General features: G+C 38.8%; 3 protein-coding genes across 3 annotated transcripts; 1 reads left to right on the forward strand and 2 right to left on the reverse strand.

Moving 5' to 3' along the window:
- Nucleotides 1–2,454: 2,454 nt before the first annotated feature.
- Nucleotides 2,455–3,135, reverse strand: LOC102720103 (protein transport protein Sec61 subunit beta). The gene has a single exon (XM_040528993.1). The coding sequence runs from the start codon at nt 3,030–3,032 to the stop codon at nt 2,703–2,705; it is 330 nt and encodes a 109-aa protein (XP_040384927.1). The 5' UTR covers nt 3,033–3,135; the 3' UTR covers nt 2,455–2,702.
- A 1,666-nt stretch (nt 3,136–4,801) lies between these two features.
- LOC102715625 (E3 SUMO-protein ligase SIZ2-like) lies at nt 4,802–10,988 on the reverse strand. The gene is given in 19 exon segments (XM_015843099.2): nt 4,802–4,863; nt 4,866–4,919; nt 5,193–5,770; nt 5,772–6,001; nt 6,091–6,171; nt 6,251–6,355; nt 6,633–6,708; nt 6,710–6,777; nt 7,230–7,337; nt 7,479–7,552; nt 8,231–8,306; nt 8,559–8,646; nt 8,838–8,906; nt 9,258–9,391; nt 9,771–9,929; nt 10,014–10,084; nt 10,178–10,226; nt 10,471–10,551; nt 10,916–10,988. Coding segments are annotated over 19 exon segments (2,211 nt in total). The 5' UTR covers nt 10,964–10,988.
- Nucleotides 10,989–22,183: 11,195 nt separating this feature from the next.
- On the forward strand, nt 22,184–27,341 carry LOC102715900 (protein DWARF 53-LIKE-like). Its single transcript, XM_006663641.3, has 3 exons — nt 22,184–23,577; nt 24,762–25,008; nt 25,134–27,341. The coding sequence occupies exons 1-3, from the start codon at nt 22,400–22,402 to the stop codon at nt 27,072–27,074; spliced, it is 3,366 nt and encodes a 1,121-aa protein (XP_006663704.2). The 5' UTR covers nt 22,184–22,399; the 3' UTR covers nt 27,075–27,341.
- Nucleotides 27,342–27,638: the final 297 nt, after the last annotated feature.

The raw sequence follows: 27,638 nt of genomic DNA on the forward strand, positions 1-27,638 counted from the left end.
TTCCTAAGCTCCCATATCCAAAAAAATCCATTAGTTTCTAGGGCCTAGGGTGGTATGGATGCAAAACTACGATATGTGTGGCCTTTTACATACTGAGACCTGCCTATACTTTATGGGACTTACGTCTTTTCATCAAATTTGTGTTGGATCAATCTAAACCCCATGTACTTAAAAATCAATCTAATTATAGAAGTTAATTAAAACGGTTTCGATTGTTAAAGGTGATTTGTTAAGCAGTTTTGAAGTTGGGTGGTGCAATTAAAAAAACAAGATATTTGAGCAACTAAATGGCCTTATCCTAGTAGAAAAATACTTTATGTATGTGTTTGGCATATTTATAAACAAAAAATAATTTGTGAATATATATACATGTTGTTTTAGCTATCTAAAATGAAAGACCGAAAAATAAACTTTGATGAAAAAACTCAAAATCAATTTCAAATTTAAGGCTAACTATTTAAATTTGACTTGTAAACATAAAACAAAAGCGAAAAGCGAGGATGTAGTTATTATTCCAAGGCAAACAAATACAGTGCACACAATTATAGCATCATAGATTAGCTGCTGATAGTTTCCACACATGACATCGTGAAGCCTCAACAAAAAATTTGTGGAGCACAAATCCTTCAGCAACATTCTATAAGGGTTGTCTTTTTAGCCCTATGTCACATTAGATGTTTATATACTAATTTGAAGTAAACATATACGAATAAAAAACTAATTTTATAAATAAGAGCTAATCCGCGAGACGAATTTTTTGAGCCTAATTAATCCATAATTAGCAAATATTTACTGTAGCATCACATAGGTTAATCATAGATTAATTAGCCTCATTAGATTCGTCTCGCGAATTAGTTCAAGATTATAGATGAGTTTTATTAAGAGTCTACGTTTACTATTTATAATAAGTGTTTAAACATCCGATGTGACTGGAGACTAAACTTAGTCCTAGAAACAAACACCCCTAAGAGGTTCATTCACATAAGCTATTAGCTCAGTTTATGTTCATGTGACAAGGAATACTTAGGAGTTGTTTAGATGGGGCTAAACTTTTTAGCCCCATATGACATCGGATGTTTGAACGCTAATTTGAAGTATTAAACATAGGCTAATAGAAAAACTAATTTTATAAATGAGTGGTAATCCGCGAGACGAATTTTTTAAGCCTAATTAATCCATAATTAGAGCATGTTTACTGTAGCATTACATAGGCTAATCATGGATTAATTAGACTCAATAGATTTGTCTCGCGAATTAGTCCAAGATTATAGATGAACTTTATTAATAATCTATGTTTACTATTTATAACAAGCGTTCAAACATTCGATGGGACAAGGGACTGAAAATAAGTCCCTCGTCCCAGACACCAGTTTTAGCTTGTTGTTACACCATGCAATTTCTAGATGAAACAGCAACAGCCTGGCTACAAGATGCAAATCATCACAAAAACAGTTGAAAAAAATTAATCGCCACAAATTACTAATCAGTTACATAATCTGGAAGAGCTCAGCTGTAACTTTGAGCTGATACCAATAACAGATTGAAAAATTCAATAAAACAAGGCAAGCATCATAGACCAGTAGGCAAGTCACTACAGTTTGAGAAAGCAACTTTAAGCACTTAATGATAGCCTCATTAAAATGTCAAGGACCACATTAAAAAAGTATGAGGGGGTAATTGTAGGAATTTTTAGAGGTTAATAAAAACCAAAACCACATCATTTCAATCGCCCCCCCCCCCTCAGGGGATATTTGTATGGCGAGTCGCTTCACAGATTAGCTAAAATAGGAATGAAACCGTAAGGATTAGTGGAAAAGAACTCTCTATCCAAACATGCGTTAAGATTGATAACAACATGTGAATAACTAAGGCAACAATTAGATACCATGATGCATGTAGATCAACTATTGTTCTAAGGAAAAAATACAGTGCAGATAATTATTGTATGACAGATTAGGTACTAATAGCTCCTACACAAAGCATTGTGAATGCTCAACCAAAAATACGTGGAGCACAAAATCCTTCAGCAACATTCTCTAAAAAGACCCATTAATATAAGCTATAAGCTCAGGTTTACGGCCAGGTGACAAGGAATACCTGGTCTACTCAGTTTTAACTTGTAATTAGACCATATACATGTTGATACTATCAGGATGCAGGCACTAGATGAAAGAGCACCAGCCTAGCTACAAGTTGTAAATCATCACAAAAACCATTGAAAAGAAGTAAACTTGCGAGATAAAGATTACAGTGACTACATAGAAAAGAATTCTAGTGCCAGAGCAAAGCCTAAGCTAAAGTTAATATGAAGCTAATCAGTAGACAGGAACACTCAATTACCCAATTAAATGATGCAAACTAGTAGTAGCATAGAGATACAGCAAGTAATAGATGTAGTAGTAGAAACAGATGAGGTGTGGCAATTGAAGTATTGAGAGGCATCCTGAAGAAGAAGATGCAGCAATTGTTTGAAACAAGCCCAAGTAATTAATTAGCCACAATTGTTTGAAACAAGGTAGGAGAAAACAGTAAGGGCACCATAAACCTGCACTAGAGTATAATTCGCTGGGAGATGTAGCAAAGAACTCAGCAAGGATCCATCCATCAATCCATAGATTACTAGCTAGGTTGTCTTCGTTCGTACAAAAAAACAACAATATCATGTGATCCTGATCCGATCTGATCTGAGGGGAAAGGATGGATTAGGCGGAGGCGGAAGCGGAGGCGGCGGTGCGGGAGCGGTAGAGCTTGCCGAAGACGTGGAGGGCGGTGACGAAGCCTATGAAGCAGAGCGACATGACGAGCACCATGGTGGGGGAGAGGCGCAGGCCCGGCGCCTCGTCGGTGTAGAAGCGCAGCATGTTGCTACCGCCGGCACCGGAGAAGCCCCCGGAGCCGCCGGTGGTGGAGGCGCGGCGGCGGCGCATGCCGGCGGCCGCAGCGGGCGTGCCACGGGGGCCAACGGTGGAAGGGCGGGCGGAGGCGGCGGCGGCGCCGACGGAGGACTGGGACTGCGAGGAGGAGCGAGCCATGGATGCGATCCGATGCGTTGAGACGACGACGACTAGTCTAGTAATGGATCTCGCCTCGCTCTCGCTCGATCTATCTGCCTCCGCTCCACAGCTACCAGTAACAAGGGGCCCACTGGTCAGTCAGTCATACAGTACATTGCCTCCTTTTACTCTAAGCATATTCAATAGCATGCTTAAAAATTATCTATCTAAATCACAATTTAACGAAAAGATTTCATCTCCATATTGATATGCACCCTAACATGCTCTTCATCCTCACCCTCTAAATCCTAACGGCTAGTTACCACTGCATAAATTTTGAAAACTCCAATGTCTTCGACATCCCTCTCATATCTATTATCTATATTTTTCTAGAAAGTGTGGACACGTCTAGATGAAATTCATGGCTAGTCATCTAACTTGGTATAAGACAAGCTTGGAAGATTTGGCTGTTGAGAGAGCAAGTTTAGCTATTCAGATGATATGACAAGTCATTTGAGTAGTTTTTTAGAAACTAAATTTTAAATAATTTGATATAGAGAGTCATTTGATCATTCTCTTAAAGATACTCTAATTTTAGACTCAAATGGCATGTTTGGCTAGAGTGGGGAAGGGGAATGAGAGTTTAGAGGAGGGAGTTAATGGTGGGACCGTGGGAAGGGTTATGGGAGTTATACTTATAGTTATTATCTCTTGTTTGGTTAGAATGAAGATTGGCAATAATGATACTGGAGGGTGTTTAAAACCTCTGATTAACTAGTGGAATTGGGAATGAGACAAAAGTTTAACATCAATAAAATACTTATGGGCTAATTTATAAACTCAATCGCTTTTACGAACAACTCACTAGGAATATATTTGTCAGACTTCTTCGACAATCATGTCAGCATCAGAAAAATTGATGGAAGCATGCTCTTACGCATCAATTGGGTAGTGATGTGTTAATGTGTGGTTTAGTGCATCAGGTTATAAGGATTACATATAAATTGGTTTCACCAATCGTAGCAAAGAAGTCATTGTTTATTTAACTATTCGAGTTTATATGTATCGAATTCCCAGCCGATACAGCCTTCGACTTTACCCATCAGCTGATTGAGCGCACTATCGCTGTTGAGTTTGTTGATGGCTCCTCATGATCGAATCATCTTTCATCTCTTAGGTAGGATTGCTTCTTGCATTATATTTGAGACATGTTCCAACTAATCTTATGGCCGCGTCCGGCCCCCCTCTAAGTTAACTTATCTCCCTCGTTTTTTGCGCGCACACTTTCCAAATTGCTAAAAGGTGTAATTTTTGCAAAAATTTTCTATAGGAAAATTGTTTTAAAAAATCATATTAATCTATTTTATATTTTTTAATAATTAATGATTAATTAATCATATACTAATCTATTACTATATTTCGTGCCAGATAAGTTAACTTATCTCCTTACCCCGAACGCGGCCTATGTCAAAGATGATTATTTTTTTCATCTATTTGCAGAAATAATATTTTGATTGCACCCTTAATTACTACTCTCCGCTTCATATTGTAAAACTTTCTATTTGGAAACTTACTTCATAACCAACCAACGGAAGAAACCATATATACATATACATCAACTACTGCCACTCTGGTTCCATTCTGATATGCAAATGGACCTGCCAAACTACCTCCCTCTATCTATGTGTCAATGGCACATCCAATTTAGCAAAGAAAAAACCCACCTTGCTTAATTCTTGCCGCCAAACATCCATCCTGATGGTGGTCAGGGCCCACAGCAGGGATCATATATCAAATAGCATAAGTTGCTAATCAGAATCTGAGTCAATTGTTACTATCAACTTTGGCCTAACTGAATGGTCCTTCTCTTTCCAAGAGATGGAATCTCTCCACTCAACCCATCATTCCTGCTCCTGACAACTGAACCTGTAGCACATACGAAATCTGACTGTTGTATATTTTCCAACAAAAGACAAGATGCAAGCTTGTGCAAAAATTATATTAATGCCAGAGATGAATCAAAAGCCAATATACTTGTATACTAATGAGTTCTATATTTGCAAAGTTTGGTATATCTTTAAAACATAAGTGACAAAGTCAAGACAACATTTTTGTATCACATCGCAATTTCTTATCTATTTGTAATTGAGGGAGAAACAAAAGAACTCATAAATAAGTAGATGGTGAATTCGGTCATACCATCTAAATCTGTCATGTCATCTCCACAAATTGTCCTTTTCTGAGAAGCAGTTTTGCCATTGGTTAAACAACCTTGATTGCTATTGATGCTAAGATCCGTCCAATCCTCAGAGTGGCCATCACGGTATGTTTTATCGTAGTTGCCATCTTTTTCACTTGACCTACAATCTTGTAATGCAACATCACGCCCACATTCCAGCAGGTTTGCTGCTGCTGTTACACCCAAGTTAACCCCTGAAATTGGCTTATGCAAAGGTTGACAATTGTCAATGTAATTTTGCACAACGCATTGACCACCGGGTGACAACACCATAACATTATCATCATCTGAGTCACTCAGAACTATTATATCCTGCTCTATTGGTGTTGGAGGAAAATGTGCATCCATGGGAGAAGAATCAAGATCATGGGCATTGCTGGTAGGTTGATCAAATTGTCGCGGCTCTTGATTATTGATTCCATCTTTGTTGTTCTCATCATTAGTGTTGCTTGCCAAAACAACATAGTTTTTACTTTCAAAATATCCATTCTGGCCATTGTCAGAAGGTGGCATCCAGTTAGAATCCCCTCTCCTGTTACCACTTGCCATAGTTGTTTCTTCCAACTCCCAACTTAAGACAACCTGTATTTTCAGACAACGGTTCTTCTTTAATCTCAAGCTTTACAAATCCTACGTCGGGCTTAGAACCTATATCTGTGGGCATACAGAGTGTGCCATCCGATAAATGCCACTGCTTAAGACCATTCACTCGCCAGGAACCATCAGGCTTGACATCAATTTCTAATACATCATCTCCATAACTTTGGATCTAGATGACAAAATACAACAAATCAACAGATGATGCATGTTAGAATGATATAGATAAGAACATGAAATTCATTTCCACCATAAACTCACCAAAGAGGTGATGCGATTGAAGTAAGGATCAATGATAATGTTGTCTAGGGAGTAATTTTTCAGGCAAATTGGGCATTGCCACTGCAGACAAGAAAACATAGTTTGGTTGGATGAGAAAAGGAGAGAAACATGCTAACTGATGTGAGAAAGACAATCGAACCTTTCTTGAACGTTGATTAAGTTCCACAAAAGCTTCTAAATCAAAACAACCCATGTGAACACAGGGTTTGAACCGACCAGCTGTCTTGATCCTTGAACCAGTAATCTACCAAGATAAAATAGCTTTTTCATGAGGATACTTAATAGCTAACTTTGTGTGGAGGAGTGTCAGACATACTCTATGAATCAAACATCATATGATTAGCAGATATGATCACAAAACAGCTAGGTTAAAACTTATAATAAAATCATACAGATGATAAGAAGAATAATTTTAGACTTATGATGTCAGGGATGCAAAATACAAAATTACTTCAGACAACAAATGCATGGACGAGAGGAATATCATTAATGATCTTCTCAATAATAGTCATATAACTTACTGGGCATCGGAGATTTACAGAGACAGAATCAGCTACAACTTCAATATCACTGTCATTATCAGCAGTATCTGCCTCAGCGCCGCACACGAGCAAGGGCTTTATCAAAGTTCTCACCATCTTCTTCCTTTGGCACAAAAGATAGGACCTGTCCACTATCAAAATTTAGAGGACATCCAACAAATAAAAGCATTGTTCCTAAATCTTAGGTGATGTTATGTTGGATGGTTCCCAAGTATCAACTTGTAGATGCTGAGAGAACCAACCAGTTTCTGGCCTGATCCAACAAGATACATATGTTTTTAAGTATTCTTAGGATTCTTCATCACAAAAAATAGATATCCTCCTGAGGCCTTACATTGAAGTAATGGAGTTCCTTTTGGAGATACATACATGGCTAGGCATTCAGAGGTAAAAAGGAAAAAAGAAATGAAGTAAAACACATTAAGCATTTGTTGTGAAAAAGGGACGTATCAGGATCAAATGACCAAGAGATATCCCAAGGGTTTGTTGATCCAGAACAATCTTTGACTGCCAAAATAAATTTCTGAATAATATTTTGATTAAAAATGGCAGTGCAAATGCCTTACAAGTAATTACCTGTTCTATAGATCTCCTCTTCGCAATCCTGACTCCCAAACAGAACGTGCGAGGGTCACTTCTAGATAGAACAATCTTATTAGATCCCTCTCTCACATACGTTGTTAACTGTATACAAAAAATATATACACAGCGAAAAATATAAATGTCCAAACAGAATAGTTAGCCGACAGAGATGATGTATAAAATATTTCAGATGAATCATTGTGAATAAGAGAATATCATGCTTTATGAGAATAAGATACTTACTACTGGACCATCATCTCTACCATTCACCCCTAATTGTTGTGTGGGTTGCCTGTTGACAACCCTAATATGAATACCTGAAGAAAAGAAAAAAAAATGCCAACATGAATAGCTCAGATTGAGAATGTTTGAGCACTTGGCACAGACCCACAGATATAGCTAATAGGATGCAAACTTGCAAAGTAGTATATTCCTAAATTGATGAAATAAAGGAATATGCAAGTGCATGAAGGGAGCACATGCAGAAAGATGTGCATGCATAAATCATCCAATGTAAAGCAAAAAAATGGACCAAATCGACTAGTAATGAAACAAAATATGAACTGAAGATAAAAATTGGTTTTTGATAAATCAGCAATCACCATCCATCTATCTTGGCTTGGGTAAATAGGCAACCAGTCATTTGTGCCACCTAAAGCTTGACAAACAAAAATGTTATGCAAAAAGATAAGCTCATGATATTCACACATCAAACATTGATTAGACAAGACTACAAGAGGCTATGAGGCCCTTCAATCAAGTTCAGGCATAAAAGAAAACACATTGTTCCAAAAAAATCAACAAGTTGCAAGAAAATTACTGATAACAAAGGGGCATAAATAATAATGCTCCAAAAGACACATTGCCTAGTATGACTTATCCGAACAAACTAGTGTAGTGAATTTGTCGTTTTGATTCTTTAACTGAATAAACCATTTTCTGTGAACCCTATTATAGAATATGCGTTATTACATACAGTAAGCCCAAATATATACCATTAACTTGCATATCAGAATGCAAAGGCCAATGCATCCTGAAAGGTATGTTTTCATTAAGAAGGATACACCAAACCTGCATGGAAATAAATGCAAAGGAAACTCAAGGCCAAAATTGGAGACATAGTAGTCAAATTTTCTCTAGCACAAAATTAATAAGGAAGCATAACAACAGTAGTTTATTTTTGCAAGGACCATAGTTTAGAAGCATATCTTTGCAAAGGTAGTATTTCTGCATATCTTAATAAATTATGGCTCAAAATGATTAGGAATGGGCATCCTGAATAAAAAAAACTAATAATATAGTGGGAAAAACAAATGACTTAACCTGGAGATCATATTCATCTTTCTGAAGCATCTCCCAATTAACCCTTGACAGCAGAAATGTCTTGTCAAAATACTGTACATCATATGACCTAGACATAAGCATGAATCACAAACAAAAAAGAGGGGAAAAAATAAGTGGAGAAGAATGTTGGACCCATCATGTCCCCCTGCCCCATGATCAACCCTTCTATTCTACATGCCATACTACCAACATTTTATGAACCATTAAATAATATGTTTTGGTGACATACATAATTACATATAATAATGGATAACTCACCCGTCTGGTGCTATTTTAGAGGGAGCAACTGTGACAGGAAGTATAATATGATTAATGGTAACACAGAAACTGCAAGTTATGAAATACAGAAGGAAACCATATCAGATAATATACCATATATTAGGACCAAATAAGAAAATGTGCTTAACAGGAATAAAGAGAAACCATATAAGTGTTTCAAAATTCACAGAAAAATGGTTTTGCTCAGTAAAAAAAATAGTTCCATAAATAATTGATACCACAGAACAACTAAAAAAATCGTATGTTGTAGAAGTTTGAACCACCATGTAGATCTTGATATGCCATATGATTTATGGCACAAGGAAGCAAAACAAAACAAATTAAGTATGTGATCACAACATAATTGGGTGTCTTAGTAAAAATTAGTTGCTACTACAAGAAAGTCTTAGCACAACTTACGGGTCTGCTCGGTCGATTCGGCACATATCACAATAAAAGTAGGGTGGTAATTCTGGAGGAACACTATCTGTAGGTTTCTCAGCTATGCTAACACAACCAACGTGTTGCGGTGTATTGTATTGTGTACCTTCACACTAAAAAGGGGCAAGGAAATTTTGGGTCATAACCTCAAACAGAAGTAAACAACAGGAACTGACAACACTTAAGTGGTTCATTTGGTAGGACGCTACTGTCTTACATAATAAAAGTACATGACAAAATTATATGTTATGGCTCCAGCTAAGTCTACAGGCTTCCTTTATAAAATAAATAATAGCCCTCGCAATGAATAAATGAATAGCAACCAAAAACAAGTTTCAGCACATAAACAATTTAATTTGCTTTGGTAATTCAGCATACGATCAATACAATCAAGAACAATTTTAGAAGTTTTATTGGATTGGCTGATGGAAAGGGCAACCAGATAATTACAAGACCATACTTGTAATTGTAATATGAAGTTCTAAACAATGCCTTAGTCATGGAATCAATGGGCAGAGAATAACCACAAGGGCAACAGACATTGACATCCAACTGAGTAGAAGAATGATCTGATTTCCTTTTAGGCTTTACAATGTGTCCTGAGTCAGTCTGGTTTCTAGAGGTTGCGACAGCATCTGTGGAGCCATGCATCTTTATGGAAATAGTACGCAAAGTTCACAATGCCTTGTAAGAGCAAATCAGATTAAACACACGTCAAGCTTAAGAAGTGTAAACTCACGTAAAAGTGGCATCAACAATTTTAGCCACAGTTTCTTTTCCAATCATAAAGCCGTTCATTTTGGCGTCTGCAAAAAAAATGAAAATGACTCCTTAGCACCCTCTAAGAATAGACACTAGTACACAAAAATCAAAGTTTGAAAAGCAACAATGCAATGTACGTTGATCTTGTTGGTCAGATAATACTGCAATAATTTTGTCCAGTAGTTCCTGTAAATGAGGCAAAAGCACAAGACCCAAATGGTCCATAAGTAAATAAAATCCCATATATGCAGTACTAGAAGGCACGTACAAGTTGATTAATTTCAAAATATGTTTGTGTTATTGACACGGATACCATGAAAACTCAGATTTTCCCCACAATAAAATGGAGAATCAAAACATGGGCGGTTGATGTTAATAAAGGAATAACAAGGAACTATTTGGGTATAATGAAAAAGATAATTGAAGGAACCTGCTTCCTTCCTTGCTTGGGAAGTCCAAGCTGATGCAGGACATCCTTTAGCTCTTTTATTCTGAAGTGATTCAACTTGAACTGAAATATGGCATATAATTATGAGCAACATAAAAAGGAGACATAAGGTATATGGAATCAGAAACATATAAAGCCTATCCACCAAAAGGATAGCTGTGGGCAATGGAACAAGTGAAAGAAAAAAGATTGATAATAGATTTGGGAGCAACCTTTTAATAAGAAATAAAGCAAGGAGTTGCCAAACAGGAAATGTAACAAAAGGTAGTGGTAGTGCAGCATGAAAAGGGAGAAAATTCTTGATTCAACCCTAAACAAAACGCAGAAGGGGAGCACAATCTACAACAAGGCTATGTAAAGAAGAAGCAGGCAAGAAATCGAGATCCATCCAGTGATCGCACGAGAGAGAGAGAGAGAGGAGGGTGACCTTGCAATCAGCGAGCAGCGGGTCATCGGCGGCGGGGTGTGGCGCCATGGTTGGGCGAGCGTGGCGGCGAGGGTACTAGTCTCTCGTCTCCACACTACACTCCAAGTGATCTCAAGAGAGAGAGTAGATCATCATGCAATGCATGGGAGTACTACTATTACTTTACAATGCGGTCATTTCCTTTCCCTTTTGGCAGTCACTATTTTCCAGCTAGCTCTTTAAGCAAGTCTTAAAAGTGGTGGATGAATATATCGATCATGCAGGTGGCTTTACCACCTATGAAATGACATGAATGATATATATATGCCAATGCAACTTTGCACTAAAAGGTTAAAGCACAAATTGTCAATTACTGCTCCCATGCATATATTATTGTATTGGTGCCTCCTACCAATGCAAAAACCTATTGTTGGTGCATGTATAATTAACTCAAGTCATTCGATTCATCAACCACGAACCGCAGTGCATATATGCATACATATTCTTCTTAATTCAGACTTGAGCTAAGTTCTGATCTTCTTATCGATCTTTAGTATGCACAGCAGCTAGCTAGCTAACCATGCACATATATAAACGATATATATTTTCTACGTGGCAATATATACTAATATTATTAATTGAGCTATTAGCTAAATACCATGTGCACAGAAAAAAAAAACAGGCACTGCCAGATAACTTGTAAAGTATTAGTGCCACTTCGTGAATACCCGTTGCTCACTCATATCCCAAAAATTTGGCACCCCTCGCGTTCAATTTGTAGTAGTGAGGTTAAGTACATATATATAGTCTTTTGTTTTTCTTTTGTAGCTTGGTCTAGCTAGGAATGAACAATCTATATATATGCACGTAAGTGGCCTCACATGTTAACCTCACATATATACCAGTTGATGTATGGATGGTGTTAGAATAGCTCATCTCTCTTATCCAAGCTGAGTGTGATCTGGCTACGAGGATACATATGTAGCTGTTTGGTTGTTTGCATCAGCATAATCTGGCTGACATAAGATTATGTTTGTTATTTGTATTAGAGATACGATCGAGCGGAGAGTTTGTTTTGTTGATTGCATAAACCATTTGTACGGGTAACTACTATATACTATTGGTTAAGGTGATTAATTTAGAAAGAAAAAATTCTATTATAGAGAAAAGTACATATATAAAAATGACATTAATGGACGTATCATTTAATTAAATCTTGTATTTTTTATCATTTACACAATCAAATCCATCGCTCACTGTACAGCAATAGCAATAGCAACAGCTTCAGCAGAAAATTCACGATGGGGAAATAATCACTTCAACAGCAACAACTGCCTCGTGTCTGCGTCGGAGACGAGCTCGGAGGTTAACCAGGAGCTGAGCTCGGAGATGGCGAGGACAGGCGCAGACAACGACCTGGTACGAGGACAGCGACGACGACCTGGCGCGAGGCCGGCGGTGACGACGGTCGGGCGCGCGGGAGGCGAGATGGCCGGGCGCGAGGACAGCGACGACGACCTGGCGCGAGGCCGGCGGTGACGATGGCCGGGCGCGCGGGAGGCGAGACGGCCGGGCATGAGGGCGGCAGCGACGACGGCCGGGTGCAAGGGAGGCGAGAGGCCATGCGCGCGTGGGAGGGCACCTTCCAGACCTGGCACGAGGACGGCGCGCGGCGACGATGGTCGGGCGTGAGGGCGTCGGCGACGACGGCCAAGTGCGAGGGAGGCGAGACGGCCATGCAAGCGTGGGGGAGCTCGACCCAGATCTGGCGCGAGGACTACGACGACGACAGGGCACGAGGGCGGCAGCGATGGCGACTGGGCGAGAGGGTCGCGGCGGCGACTGGCGTGCACGAATGGGGCCGAGGGAGGTGAGGCGTGCGCGACCCCTCTCGCTCCCCTGCACCCGCGCGTCCCGGCCCCTGTACGCGCGCAGCCTGGATGAGGAGAAACGCTCGATCCGTGCCCTCGGGCCTTGCTGAGGAGGTTATTTTGCATGCAGAGTCCAAACACATATTATTTGCACAAGTGGATACGAGACAGATTTCTTACAGGCAACCAAATACACCCTAAATATCATCACCTGAGTAAGTCTAGAATGTTATGTATATAGATATAGGCATATATATATAGCTAGCTTTCCAAATCTACATACAACATATAATGGCATGCTCATCTTTCTCCTCCGAAGAATATATAATGACATACTCGACTTAGCAATATATAATGACGTACAATATATAATGAAATACTCGACTTAGCAACCGTGAGGGTGCTGGCGACGGCTCTACAACAGCGATGAGGAGGCAACAGTAACCATTTCCAAGACGATGGCACCGGGACTGGGGATTTAGTATTGATTGGGGATTTGAGTGTGATTTAGATGTGATTCTACGCCATGATGTTCGAGATTTTCATACTTTTTGCTCCAATTTTTTTTCACATACAGATGTCTTTACATGCCTGCCTGTGACTTTTCTAGGTGGCTGGCTTAACCTAATTGCGTGTGAAAGTGGTTTTCTATAGGCAGCTAGCAACCTTGCCTATGAGGTTTTTGGTACTACCCTGAAGAGGACTTTAATCTTTTAGCCTTAAAGAAATATATATATATATATATACACACACATAGACGCGTTAAAGCACGTCACACATGTTTTTTTAATAGAGCGTGCTCCTCACAAGTGTGTTCTTCTCTGGTTTTTATGTTTCATCTGCCTTTCTTCCGTATTCCTTTTCTAGCAAATAAATTACTTGACACTCTTAATAAATAAAATAAGTAACTCATGAGGTATATATCTAGACACAAAAGTATTAATATAGACATAGATTTAGGGTAATTTCTCTTCTAGTAAAGATTTTTACTACTGCTACTAGATAATTAAATGGTGCAGACGAGATATTTAGGGATGATTTCTCCCATACTAAAGATTTTGCTACAACTAATATTCAAAGAAAGATGCATGAAGCATGAGATGGGTGGTGATGGGGTATGATGTGAGGGTCTTGTTTTAGCTATACTACACTAGAATATTGTATAGAATATACATATATATGTATACGTGAACTCATATATATCTACTTAAAAAAGACGTACGAATATGTTGGTCTGAGATATAGTGTACTATATGAGTGCTCTCCAAAACCAACTTCCCATTTATATATTAGAACTATGAATAGGAGAGAAGCCTGGGATACGGTCAACTCTATAATTTTTATTGATGCGTTGACTCTTGCTATTTTGATTCGAGCTAATTATTAAGAAAATCATTTGTCTGTTGTAACGCATGGACGGTTGTGGCTAGTGTATATATAGATACTTTATCCAATCTGGAGAATAAAGCTATCCGCGTTAAATTGCTACATACTATTGACCGAATTAGATGTGGAGCATATATATCTCTGTCACTATATCACTATATAGTTTCTAAACTGTTGTCCACTAAACAAATACTCCCTCTATTTCATAATATAATATAAAACTTTTTAGTCTTGTCTAAATTCATATAGATGTTAATGAATCTAAACATATATATTAATTATATAAATTCATCAATTGATGAATTTAGATAAGGCTAAAAAATGTTCCAATATAAAACGGAGGTAGTACTTCATATCCTACTACTGTTGGAGCAAATCAGCTATAAGATATGCATGCCAAAGTTGTAGCTATCTATATCGATCAACTCTCAAATATAATGGATCGGATCGTATCTAGCTCAATTAATTAATTAATTAGTTTGGCCTCCTACGTACTGTTGCTACTCGGCTTTTGCTGCCTCGTGGATGGCATGCGTTTTGATCTAAACATAACACAAGGATATCCATATGTACACAAGGGGTAGGAAAAAAAACTCAAAGCTCATGCTGGTTCTGATCAATATATACCAACCTGGGATCAAACCGGCTTTAAGAGCTAGCTGAGCTAAACTTTTAGCCCGCGAGTTATTTTTTAGCTCGTCGATACAAGAGATCATCGTAAACATATTTAGTATTTCTTGTTTTTTTTAATATCTAAATTATTTATATTTAGTGAGTTATTTATTAATTAGTGCTTATTGTTATGCTAATGTAAAATTTTGAAATTATAAACATGAGATAAATAATATAGAAAGCGTGTTAACGAGCTGGACCATCATGGTCCGTTACCCACCCCTAGGTCGACCTACACAACAACAATCTATACTACTCTAAAGGAAGGTAACGGTGGTGACAATGAATTTATCATTCACCAAATATATTATATATTAATTGTCTTAAAGCATCCTAACGATACATTTATCTCATACTTCATCCTAAAAATAGAGAGTAAAGGGTAAAAATTGAGCTCCAACACAACATCCATTTCATCCTCTATTTTAATATGTCATCCATATTAGGAGAAAAAACTCAGTATTTGGATGTTCTCTATATCCTCCATTGTCATATATTGATGATTTGCGAAAGTATAGAGATATGAAAGATAAAACTATTTTAGATGATCATCCAAATAAAGATATGGATGATCAAATTTAGATGAGCTGCTGAGATGCTCTTACCAACTATTTCTTTAAGTGTATAAAATACTTTAAAATAGTCCTATATGTTGGTCCTATTTTTTATCTCCAAAATATAAGTTCTGAACAATACTAACATGTTTATAATTCATATTTCTTCGTAGCAAAGCACGAGTATTTAACTAGTCACATAGAAACAAACAATATGTAATAATTTATTTAAAAAAACAGAAGTGGAATGGGGAAGAGGATATGTCCATCTCACCCTCACTGGCCTCAAGGAGTGAAAGCATTTGCCTCCAAAAGAGGGGAAAATATATATTAGTGAGCATAGAACCTCTTTAGAACGCTGGAGGTCGACTACATCGTGCAGATGCCATCCATCGGAGACGGGCTTCGTCGTAGCTCATTACTCTCTCCGTTATGTTATATATTATATAGGGTTTTTTCAGTGTACTTTAAAATGTAGGTTAGCCGCCCAATGCAGTTCATCTAACAGTTTAGATGAGTTAATACTATGGTTGTTAGATCATGTAGTAGCGTAGTAGAAGGTTATTACTGGAAAAAAATTAAAATCCATGTGATTGTTGTAAATAAATAACTAACAAAGGGTATGTGATTAGCAGTGGAGTAACGATGATTTGCGGCGGCAGTGGCGTGTGATATCTGTTGTAGAGGAGTTATTCCCCGTAAACATATCAAGGGCTGCACCTGACAGAAATCTCAACCGAACATGGTTGAAGGAGCTAGCTAACCATGCGCTAATTATGTATGTTGATTGTGCCGAGTCGACTTCCTCGTGCTCGATGATCCCTTTCCGGCCTCCTCCTGACTATTAATTTCGTGCTGCCACTTAATTTCCTGCATTTAGCCAAGCCTTCCTTGTATACGAACCAAGTCGATCTAGAAGCTGGACGGATGCAATGGAAGATTGGTGCATACATACAAGCGCTGGAGACTGTATATACAAGTTTTGTTTTTGTTTTTGCGTTTCACGTGTTGCTTCGATCCCAACAGTGTTGGGCCTCTTTACTAGCAAACTCAGCCCAATTAAGTTATATGACTACACTGACCCTTCACTAAATGACGTAAATATCCATTAAAATTAAAATCAAACGTGATTAATTTAGCTACTACCCTACTTCCTCACTAAGTGTAAGGTACCGTAAAAGCGCCCATATTATGAGACATTTTTAGTACCTAACTAAATTTATCGGTGGATCAATGAATATATTTTATACATGTACAGGTTCATTAGTATTTGTATAAGTATAATGAAGACCAATACACTATATTATAATATAAAATGGAGATAATATTAACTCATTTGACATGCAACAGTGTGCTATTTAATTCCATAGAGACATTATTTTTCTATATATATATATATATGTTCTTTCAGTCTTTCTATAAATTAATACAGCGAGCTTCATCTCTATTATAGACTATGCGGCATATAATTCAATTATATACATCTTGATTGACAGTATGCTCCCTCCATTTCTTTTATTTGATCGCATTAATTTTTGGGTTTACGTTTGACTGTTATTCTTATTCAAAAAGTTTATAATTACTTTTTGATTAATTTATTACTAAATACACTTTAGGCTAGACTTATAATTTTTGCATATATATACATATAATTTTTTAATAAGATAAACGGTCATAGATGTAAAAGTTAACAGTATCAAATAAAAATACGAACAAAGTATATAATAAATCAAGACTGTCTTAAAATACCTCCTAATCATGCGCCATAGAAAAAACACCCAAACATAGTATTAATTTAGAATGTTTCTCAAAGAAAAAAAATCCTAATGATTAATTGATATATGAAATGCGACGTGGCGGAGCGGACGAAGGATCCTATCAAACCAGGAAAAGCCAACCAAACCAGTAGTGCGTACAGACACACCACCATCCAACGCCACGATTTTTAGTTTTGGTTTTTCTTTTGCTATATATTTCCTTTATATTTTAATAGAATATTTTTTTGACAACTATTCGTCTTATTCAAAATGTTGTGTTAATATAAGAAAATATAAGTTATAATTAAATATATTATTAATAAATCCAAACACAACAAAATAAATGATAATTATATAATTTTTTAATAAGACAAATGATTAAATATGTAAGAAAATTAATAAATCCATCTATTATGGAGTATACCGAACTCCCTTGTCAAACCATGTGAATATTATTTTGTTTTTATTCTCTATGTCTTTAAAATTGCATTTTCTTTATAGCCAAATATATAGGTCTCATTGTGTTGTGATATACAGGCTCTTTTGTAAACGGGACACTAGTATTAATTTTATTTCTGAAGGATATAATAGCGTTTTTCAACTTATTATGTGGCTGGATTTTGGAATAACAAAAGGAATTTTGCTATTAATTATAACCTTGGTAAAATTACTGCTAATTTATTCATTGATTTTATTTTGGTACTAAAAAGAGGTAATCATGTGATGCGGGAAGATATGGCCAAATGCATGTCAACATCCGTGGCTTTTGGAGTATAAAGATGTGGATGCGACGCTTGTGGTGGTCAGTCGTCTCTTCTTTTGCCCAATCATTCACATTTCATCCATCTTCCTTCCCTCTGCTCTTTTTTGTGTTGATGTTCTCCCAACCCAATATCATAATAACTTGAGTATATATAAGCAAATATGACTTTCACTCTCTCAAATTCGATCATAAATAGAATTACGATACTTTGTTTGTTGATGTGAAAGTGGGTCTATCACATGGCAGCAGAATAGCTTTTTACCACGAAAGTTGCGTATCGAATAACTTAATATACCCTCTTCGTTGATATTTTGTTCCAATTAATTTGTTACAATAAAAAGACAATAAAACTATCTATAAATTGCGCAAGAGAATAAATTAGATTAATTTCTTTTTTTTAAAAAAAATAAAGAAGATCACAAGGTGGCTGTCATTTTCCTGATGAAAGGATATAAGTGGAGGAAGAAAAGGGTGGGATACGGTTCTAGTAGTAGTAGGAACGAATTCCATGGATGAACGATGGACAATGGATGTGTGCTGTTAGTGGTCTGGTCATCATGAATCGTGACAGCCAGGGACTACAGAGAAGCACCACTGCCGATTATAGAATTTTAGCTAAGCGTATGTCCATCTAAAAAATTATCGTATATAATTTAATAAATTTATTTTAGCAAATCGATAATAGTTATAAAATTGACAACATGATTCAATATACATAAACTAAATTAAGTAATACATATTTGTATAGATAAAGATATATATATATATATATATATATATATATATATATATATATATATATATATATATATATCTATTTTGCTTGGCATACATGGCATAATATGTTGCTACCAATATAATTCACATCCATCTCATATAAAAATTTTCACATCTTACATGTCACCGTTTTAATTTTATATTATATTTCAATTTATCCCGATCCCGACTATTTTAGGAGTATGCTACTTTTATGCAGGATTTCACGAAGAAATTACATATAATACTGACAATCTAGGACAATATAGGAAAACTTATCCATAACACTTATATGTATCTGCACTGACACTATAGTATCGTATGATTATTCAAAATACATAGTTACATTTTTAAACCTCAAGGAATATATGTTTATTATATTGATTTTATAATGTGATGATTGTAACTTGGTTGTCTATTGTGATACGTTAGTTTTGAGGTTTTATTTTGGTAATTTCATTTCTAATATTTTTCACTGTTTCGAGTAGTACATGAATCATTATTGTTTTATGCGGGTTTAATAAGAAAAAGAAAAGCCCCTATAGTAAACGAAAATGCTTCAAACATCTTGGAGACTGTTTTCATCTCAAACTACAAATTTGCACGAGAGTACAGTGTGGAAAGTAAAACTGCTTATTGGAGAGGGGGAAACTGAAAGATACCATCGATCGTGATCGTGCAGCGTAGGTGTCTGGCCGGTTAATGAACTACTCCCCTCCCCAGTTTATTTCTTTTCATTTCGTTGCTTCTTATTTAAGTTTTTTTTATAAATATGTATATAAAATTACAAGTATGTTTAAAGATATTTAGTAATGAATTAAATTATAATAAAATAATTAATAATTATGTTAATTTTTTAAATAAGATGAATGGTTAGATCTTAAACCAACTGTGCCAAAGAAAAAAAATGGAGGGAGTGCTCCATATGTTTGTAGGTGCTACACTAAACTTGATGGTGGCGGGGCCCAGGAAGATTTAGTGTTAAGCTAGTGAGCAGGAATATGATTATTCGGTTTGGACTTGGAACGAAAAAGACAAAAGATGCTTGTCCGTGAAAAGTTCCCTTTGACAGCTGACTCAAAAGTAGTAACTTTCTTTTCCCTTCGACCAAACAAAAAATTGATTAATCCTACTTATCAACCAAACAAAAATATGGATGTCCAAACAAAAAAATGGATGCCCATGTCCCTCCGGACATTGATGGCTATATCCTATCCCTGCTTGACCATGAACCAAATACACCCTTAATGTTGAAACTTTTAAGTTGAGTTTGGTTACGACAAAAAAATCATGTTATGAGGTCATTTTTATTGCTGTAGCTTATAAACTGAAGACAATATTTCTATCTTTAGCAAAACAAAATCTAAATTGAAAAATACTAGAAAGCAATCAAACCTACCTCTAATTAAATTCTAAAGTTAAGTTCAAAAAAATCAAAAATGGTTGATAATTTTTTTAGGACTTAGAAAAAGTAGTCTTACATTTCAATGTTATTTTTCTTATTTTTTTGAAAGAACAAGGTTGAGTTTGGAGTTGGATGTGGTTTGCCCAAAGTCATGGAACAGGTATCAGCCGGGCAACAGCCTGTCTTTTCTGAGGCAAGAAAACAAGAACGAGAGAGCATTCAATACTTAAATGATCATATATATATATATATATATATATATATATATATATATATATATATCTACGTCGTTAATTAATTTAGCCATGGAGAAACGTGGTTCATTGTATGCATAGAGAATCCAACATACATACCTGAGAGTGTAACTTGTTGCTGGGGCCACAGCCCACATGATGCATAGTAGCAGTAGTGCTGCCAAGCCAAGTGGACTCTCCCCTCCCCACCCACTCGCCTCCTGCCCGGATCTACCCTGCCCCTTCCTCTCTTCACAACCTTGCCTTATTGCTCTATGCACTCACTGAGTAACTCATGAAAAAATAAATCTACTAATAGGTTCATAGGCCGCGTTTTTCTCCCCTATTACTAACCTAGATTTCTTCGTTCTTCGTATGTCTGTTTCCCGAACTAAACGGTGTGTTCTTTGTAAAAATTTTCTATGGGAAAGTTGCTTAAAAAATTATATGTATCTATTTTATAATTTTTATAACTACTAATTAATTAATCATATATTAATCTATTATTACGTTTTTCGTTCTGGATAACTTATCTACAGCCGAACGCAGCCCTATTATGCCTTTCTAATTCCGCCGGAATTCTGACTTATATGAGAAAATTTGTGTTCGTAAAACAAATACTAAGAAACTCTGCATTGTGAGGAATAAATAAATGATATACATGAATTCACATAGCACATCCAGGGAATATATTTATACTACCCGTCCTGAAATAAATAAGTATTGCTAAGTTATTTAGTAAGGATTACAGTTAAAAGATACTATAGTGTCTTTTAATAATGAGAAATAAATAGGGGTGAGTGGGTATGTGAGGCTCTAAGAGTAAATAGAATGAGTCAACGAGGGCTATCACCATCGTGCCAAAGTTTCAAAAAAGGCAAACTTTTGATTAAAATAGCACAAACAAATGTGATGTGCTGTTGTCGGAACAAAGAAGAAAGGAATGTGGAACATATCTTTAGCGCGAAAAATACTGCACTGACAGCTTTTAAATCAGTACCGAAGCTCTACTGTAAGGTTGTTAATACAATAGTTTTTTTTAGGAGGGTGGGTGGGTTGACATATCTATAAATAAAAAATAATTTATAAATATAACTTTTATATACGTGTTTTTAATAATCTAAAAGTTAAAAATTGATAAATAATATACGACGAAAAAACACCAAATCTACGCCAAAGATAAAGTTGTAAATTTAAAACTTTGACTTATAAGCATAAATAAAAGTGAAAAGACGAGAGCGTAAGTCGAAAGGGAGGGTAACATATGTTTAAATATTGAAAGAAAAGCACCAAGTAAAAGAGTGAGAGGTTAGAAATAAATCTGGGGACATGAGAAGGTTAGTGCATCATTTGATGGTTGATTGCCCATGGCTGTGAAGTGTGAATGAATGATGATTGGTGGTAAAGAAAAGGACATGTTGGCCTTTCTTTCTACTGTTACCGGGGATGGATCTTTGAGGAAAGAACAATCATCCGTTCATTCAGTGGTACACAGGCCAGGCCACAGTAGCGGTGATCTTGAGCAGCAGCAGAAGAATCTCCACATCCACTTCCACTTGTGTTGTGCATCATGTGACATGTGTGTGTGTGCACTAGCATTCACCAAACTTGGGCACTCCCTGAAGTGAAGCTCAATTTTGATGGCCCCCCCAACCAAAAAGAAGAAGAGATGAGAATGAGATTACGGTGCTGCATTTTCCTGTTCCAGAGGAGAGGAGCATCAGCATATCTATCTACCTATTCGTTTTGCTCATCTATTTTATTATCATCATTTGCTTTTTGTCAAATATTTGTTTCTGTTTTCTCTTTAAAGGAAAAAAAGGACGGAGGGAGAGAGAGAGCTGTGGGAAGGGAAGGAGAGGAGGAGTATATTAAAGGAGAGACACTCTAACCTCCCCTCCCTCCCTCCCTCCCTTTCTCTCTCAATCTCAATTATTTCCGAAGGGGGGGTTCGGCTCCATCCGCGAAAAGCTGCTCCTCCGGAGGCTGAGTTGGCCCCTGCGCTTTCCGTTATTCGCATTTCACCCCTCGGAGTTTTACACTTGGGTACCCATGCTCCGTAAAAACTAATCACAATCCAGTCCACTCCCTTCCCTCGGTCGCCGGCCATGCCCACTCCGGTGCCCGCCGCCCGCCAGTGCCTCTCGCCGCCCGCCGTCACCGCCCTTGACGCCGCCGTCCTCTCCGCCCGCCGCCGCGCCCATGCCCAGACCACCTCCCTCCACCTCATCTCCGCCCTCCTCGCTCCCACCGCCCCGACTCTCCTCCGCGACGCCCTCGCCCGCGCCCGCAGCGCCGCCTACTCCCCCCGCGTCCAGCTCAAGGCCCTCGACCTCTGCTTCGCCGTCTCCCTCGACAGGCTCCCCTCCGCCTCCTCCTCCTCCTCCTCCGCGCCCGACGACCCTCCCGTCTCCAACTCCCTCATGGCCGCCATCAAGCGTTCCCAGGCCAACCAGCGCCGCAACCCGGACACCTTCCACTTCTACCACCAGGCCGCCACCGCCCAGACCCCCGCCGCCGTCAGGGTCGACCTCTCCCACCTCGTCCTCGCCATCCTCGACGACCCCGTCGTCAGCCGCGTCTTCGCCGAGGCTGGATTCCGCAGCGGGGACATCAAGCTCGCCATCCTCCGCCCGGCGCCGCCCATGCCGCTGCTCGGCCGCCTCCCCACGCGCGCCCGCCCGCCGCCTCTCTTCCTCTGCAGCTTCGCCGCGGCAGACGACGCCGACGTGCCCTCGCCGGCCGGGAACCTCGCCGGTGCGGGGGAGGAGAACTGCCGACGCATCGCCGAGATCCTCTCTCGCGGCCGCAACCCCATGCTCGTCGGCGTGGGGGCTGCCTCCGCCGCCGATGACTTCGCCACCGCCTCCCCGTATCGTATCATCCATGTAGAGCCCAACACAATCGACAAGTCAGACATCGGCGTGGCGGCGGCAATGGCCAGCGCCACCACAGGACTCATCATAAGCATCGGAGACCTCAAGCAGCTGGTCCCCGACGAGGGTGAGCCGGAGCTGCAGGAGAAGGGGCGGCGGGTGGTGGCGGAGGTGACGCGAGTGTTGGAGACGCACACCAAGGTGGGACGCGTCTGGGTGATGGGGTGGTCGGCAACGTATGAGACCTACCTCGCCTTCCTCTCCAAATTCCCCCTGGTCGACAAGGACTGGGACCTCCAGCTGCTGCCAATCACGGCGGTGCAGGCCGCCGCCGGCCCTGCTGCAGCTACTGGACTCATGCCTCCGGCAACCACCACTGTCGCTGCTGCCTTCTCCAAACCTGCACCAAGGTCAAGCCTTTCCTCTTCTCTTTACTTTTGTAGTATCCATCTTCCTTGAATTGTTTATGCATAACCACATTTTATTACCATCCATTTGCTGACTGCCGTGCTTTGTTTATTGTCAGAATGTTTCTTTGATAGTATCTGGTTAGGTGTACTAGTACGATTTGCTTATGTTCTTTACTACCATTTTTCAGTGTTGATTTGCTTGTTTGCCTATTGTAGTATGAACATTTTTTTTTTCAACTCATGCAATTGGTTGAATGTACTACTGTAATTAGAAGCAGCACATGTATTTAGAAAGGCTACAGTATGTTGACTGTTTTTCCCCACTGCTTTTTTTTAAATAAAAAAAATGTTTTTACAAGGTCCATGATGTACCATCTTTTTGTTGTTTGTTGAATCTGATGGTTGGGTTAAGCTCTAAGTTCCTAGTTATTGTTATGTTCTTGTTAATTTATGGCCGACTTAGTTCTGCTAATTTCAGTAAGAGTTGCTGGATATTTTTCTCTTGTCAGAAGTGGGTTGCTACTAGCTAGTTGTGCTGTCATCAGAGCCTTTCAGACCAACGTCCTTTTAGATGCTATGCTGTTAGTCACTACCTGTGGTATTTACTGATTTCTCAGCTTGTTTGTTCCTTTAGGATATTTAATGGGATTTTCTTCTCATATGCCTTTTGTCTGTAGTCCTATTCATGTAATTTTGGATTTTATTACTAAATATGCGTGGCCATGTAAAAAGTTTTTATGGCCACTGCAGAATCCATATACTCACACATTCAAACTGCTTGATAAAATGAAAAACTAAAATGTAAAAGTAAAATAATACAACTTCTGTACATTTTAGTTGATGCATAGGGCTATGTGTGGCCTATACTAATGAATCCAGTTACTTTCTTCGTTTGTTCTACCTTGTGTCCGGGTCACCGTGGTAGTGTCTGTTTGTAAGATAGCAATGTCCTGAAACCAAGGACCGTTTGATTCAAACTACCAGCGGTGATGTTTATAAACATATCTCACCAATTTTTTCCCTCTGATGGACGGAATATCTCACAAAGGTTTAGAAGCACTCTTCTGAAATTCTGTCACATTACTGATACTCTGACGAAGTGGCATATCCATAAAACTCTGATATTGATCAAAGATATGTTTTATACCTGGACTTGACCTCGTAGTTTCAAACTTGTATTGCAGACTGATGGAATCCTTTGTTCCTTTTGGAGGCTTTGTCTGTGATAACTACGAAACAAGCAGCATCACAGCAAATTCATGCCCACAATCGCTGTGCTGTCAACAGTGCAATGATAAATATGAGCAAGAAGTTGCAACTATCATTAGAGCAAGTGGAATTACAGCTGAAGACCATCCCCAGGGAGTTCTCCCCTCCCTGCTGCAGAATGGAAGCATGATGGGTCCTAACAATGGATTTGATCCAGTCAAGGTGTGAAGCTACTTATGCCTTTTGGAACATTTATGTTAAGAACTGAATGCAGCAAGCACTGCTTGTTGATAATAAATAATTTTGGGTCAATGGTATAAAAGATGCACAGTTTTTTTTCAGTGCAGGTTAGAGATGATCGGATGGTACTGAATTCAAAAATACTGAATCTACGGAAGAAGTGGAACGAGTACTGCATGCGGCTCCACCAAGACCACCAGAGGATCAACAGAGATCCTTACAAACCATTTCCACGTTATATTGGTGTTACCTCTGACAAGGAAAGATCAGAAAATCCAAGCAAATGTTCTGAGGCATTTGGGATTCAAAAGGATGTTGTTAAACCTTGTGCAGTGCCTGCTGCACATACAAGCTCAACTGCAAGGCCTATTTCATCTCCATCTGTCTCCAATAAAAGAAATGAAGATCTTGTATTGAACCTTCAAGCCCGGCAGTCAAAGAGTGACGAAAACCTTCAAGACAGCACTGTGCGACATGGCAGTCTGTCAACTCCTGACAATCCAGATGATGATGCCTCACCGTCATTTGCTGCACCCGTGGCAACTGACTTAGTTTTAGGCACGCCTCAAGAGTCTAATTCGAAGGGTTCAGGTTCCACCTTCTGTAAACATATAGAGGATTCCCATCTGGCGCCCAAAAAGGTGGATGATTTAAATCTGAAGCATCCACAGCTCTCTGTTCAACCTAACTCTTGCTCCTGGACTTCCAGAAATGTTGGGAAAACATCACCCGGTGCATTATACTCAGTAGCTTCAGGAGGCTTATCTGCTTTTGGGCAATGGCAGAAACCTTCACCCCTTGCTGCACAAAGTTCTGATCTGAGCAATTACAAGCTACTTGTCGAATGCCTGTTCAAGGAAGTTGGAAGGCAGGAGGAAGCCTTGAGTGCTATTTGTCAATCCATTGTGCGGTGCCGGTTAACAGAGTCACACCGTGGTCCTAGCAGGAAGGACATCTGGTTGTGTTTTCATGGTTCTGATAGCATGGCCAAGAAGAGAGCTGCTATGGCACTTGCAGAAACAATGCATGGCAGCAAAGAGAACTTGATTTATCTGGACTTAAACCTTCAGGATTGGGGTGACTCCGGCTTCAGAGGGAAGACCGGCACAGACTGCATTGTGGAGCAGCTGAGCAAGAAGCGGCGATCTGTTCTCTTCCTTGACAATATCGATAGAGCTGACATCCTTGTTCAGGATAGTCTGTCTGATGCCATTGAGTCTGGCAAATTTAAAGACATGCGAGGCAAGGTGGTTGACATTAATGACTCGATTGTGGTGTTGTCAAGAAGCATGATTCAGGGCAGCAAACATGGGGTTGAAGAGGGCCTTTCATTTTCTGAAGAAAAGATTCTGACAGCTTGTGGACATGGACTGAAGATCCTGGTAGAACCAGGTAGGGCAATCACCAGTGGAGGCCTTAATGGTAAGGTGGTGGTTTCCCCAAGGCATTCTCTCACCAAAATTCAAGCATCTTTGTACTCTGGTTCAATCAGCAAGAGAAAGCTCAGCAGTTCTGATGACCAGGAAAAGGTGCAAGAATCACCGAGCAGTTCAAAGCGGCTGCACAGAACATCGAGTGTACCGTTCGACTTGAACCTCCCTGTTGATGAGGATGAACCCCACGATGCCAATGATGACAGCAGTAGCAATGAAAATTCATATGGCAACACAGAAAAATCCATTGATGCCCTTTTGCATTGGGTTGATGGATCAATCAATTTTAAACCGTTTGACTTTGACAAACTTGCTGATGACATGTTGCAGGAGTTTAGCAACATACTCAGCAAAAATTTGGGTCCTGAGTGCAGGCTGGAGATTGATGTTGGAGCAATGGAGCAGATAATTGCCGCAGCATGGAAATCAGAGGACAAGAGCCCTGTGCAGACCTGGCTGGGGCAGGTTTTCACCAGGAGCCTTGACGAGTTGAAGCTCAAGTGTAAGCATGTGAGTAGCTCTACCCTTAGACTAGTGGCTTGTGATGACACAGTACCGGGGAAAGGAGACGGTTTAGGAGTTTTGCTCCCGTCAAGAATAATTTTAGATTGTTGATGATATATCTGTATAGTGATCGCTGTAATTATCTGTAGTCCACAATAGTATAGCATTATTTGTTGGCTAAATAAGCTCTAGTCTAGGTTATGTGTTGCCGTGGGTTCTAATTAGCCATTGCCAGTACTGTCATATTGTTTTATCTCCCCCAGGGCCTTCTCCAGATATATCGGCACCGAAATGTATATTGGTTGTAACTATTGTGGATTGTTAATATTTGATTGCTCTACTCTATATATACATGGACACATCATGGTGCTAGGTGAACTTGTGGTTCATTTTGCAAGGTTGCTTTACTCTCTGCTCTTTGGCCAACTCGCATGTACCTATGGTCTCCTCTTAACCTTGGCAGGAGTCATTTGTTAGTACATGCTCTCTTTTTTTCTTTCATTTGACGCCCGCGGTTGAATTTTGAATATATCGTCTTATTGGAATTTTTTATCTAAATATGCATAAGTCATGCTTAAAATTTATATAATAATAAATCAAATCATAACAAAATAAGTAATAATTATGTTTTTCTATAAGACGAATGATCAACATAGGCTCCGTTCGGCAGGTCAG

Source organism: Oryza brachyantha, chromosome 11, assembly GCF_000231095.2.
Source record: "Oryza brachyantha chromosome 11, ObraRS2, whole genome shotgun sequence".
In the NCBI taxonomy this organism is placed as follows: domain Eukaryota; kingdom Viridiplantae; phylum Streptophyta; class Magnoliopsida; order Poales; family Poaceae; genus Oryza; species Oryza brachyantha.

Excerpts from the sequence above, each read along its gene's own strand:
- LOC102720103 (XM_040528993.1), bottom strand. The coding sequence starts at position 3,032 with ATGGCTCGCTCCTCCTCGCAGTCCCAGTCCTCCGTCGGCGCCGCCGCC.
- LOC102715900 (XM_006663641.3), top strand. The coding sequence starts at position 22,400 with ATGCCCACTCCGGTGCCCGCCGCCCGCCAGTGCCTCTCGCCGCCCGCC. Across the intron at positions 23,578-24,761 it reads TTCTCCAAACCTGCACCAAG|ACTGATGGAATCCTTTGTTC; the intron begins GTCAAGCCTTTC and ends CTTGTATTGCAG. Across the intron at positions 25,009-25,133 it reads ATGGATTTGATCCAGTCAAG|GTTAGAGATGATCGGATGGT; the intron begins GTGTGAAGCTAC and ends TTTTCAGTGCAG.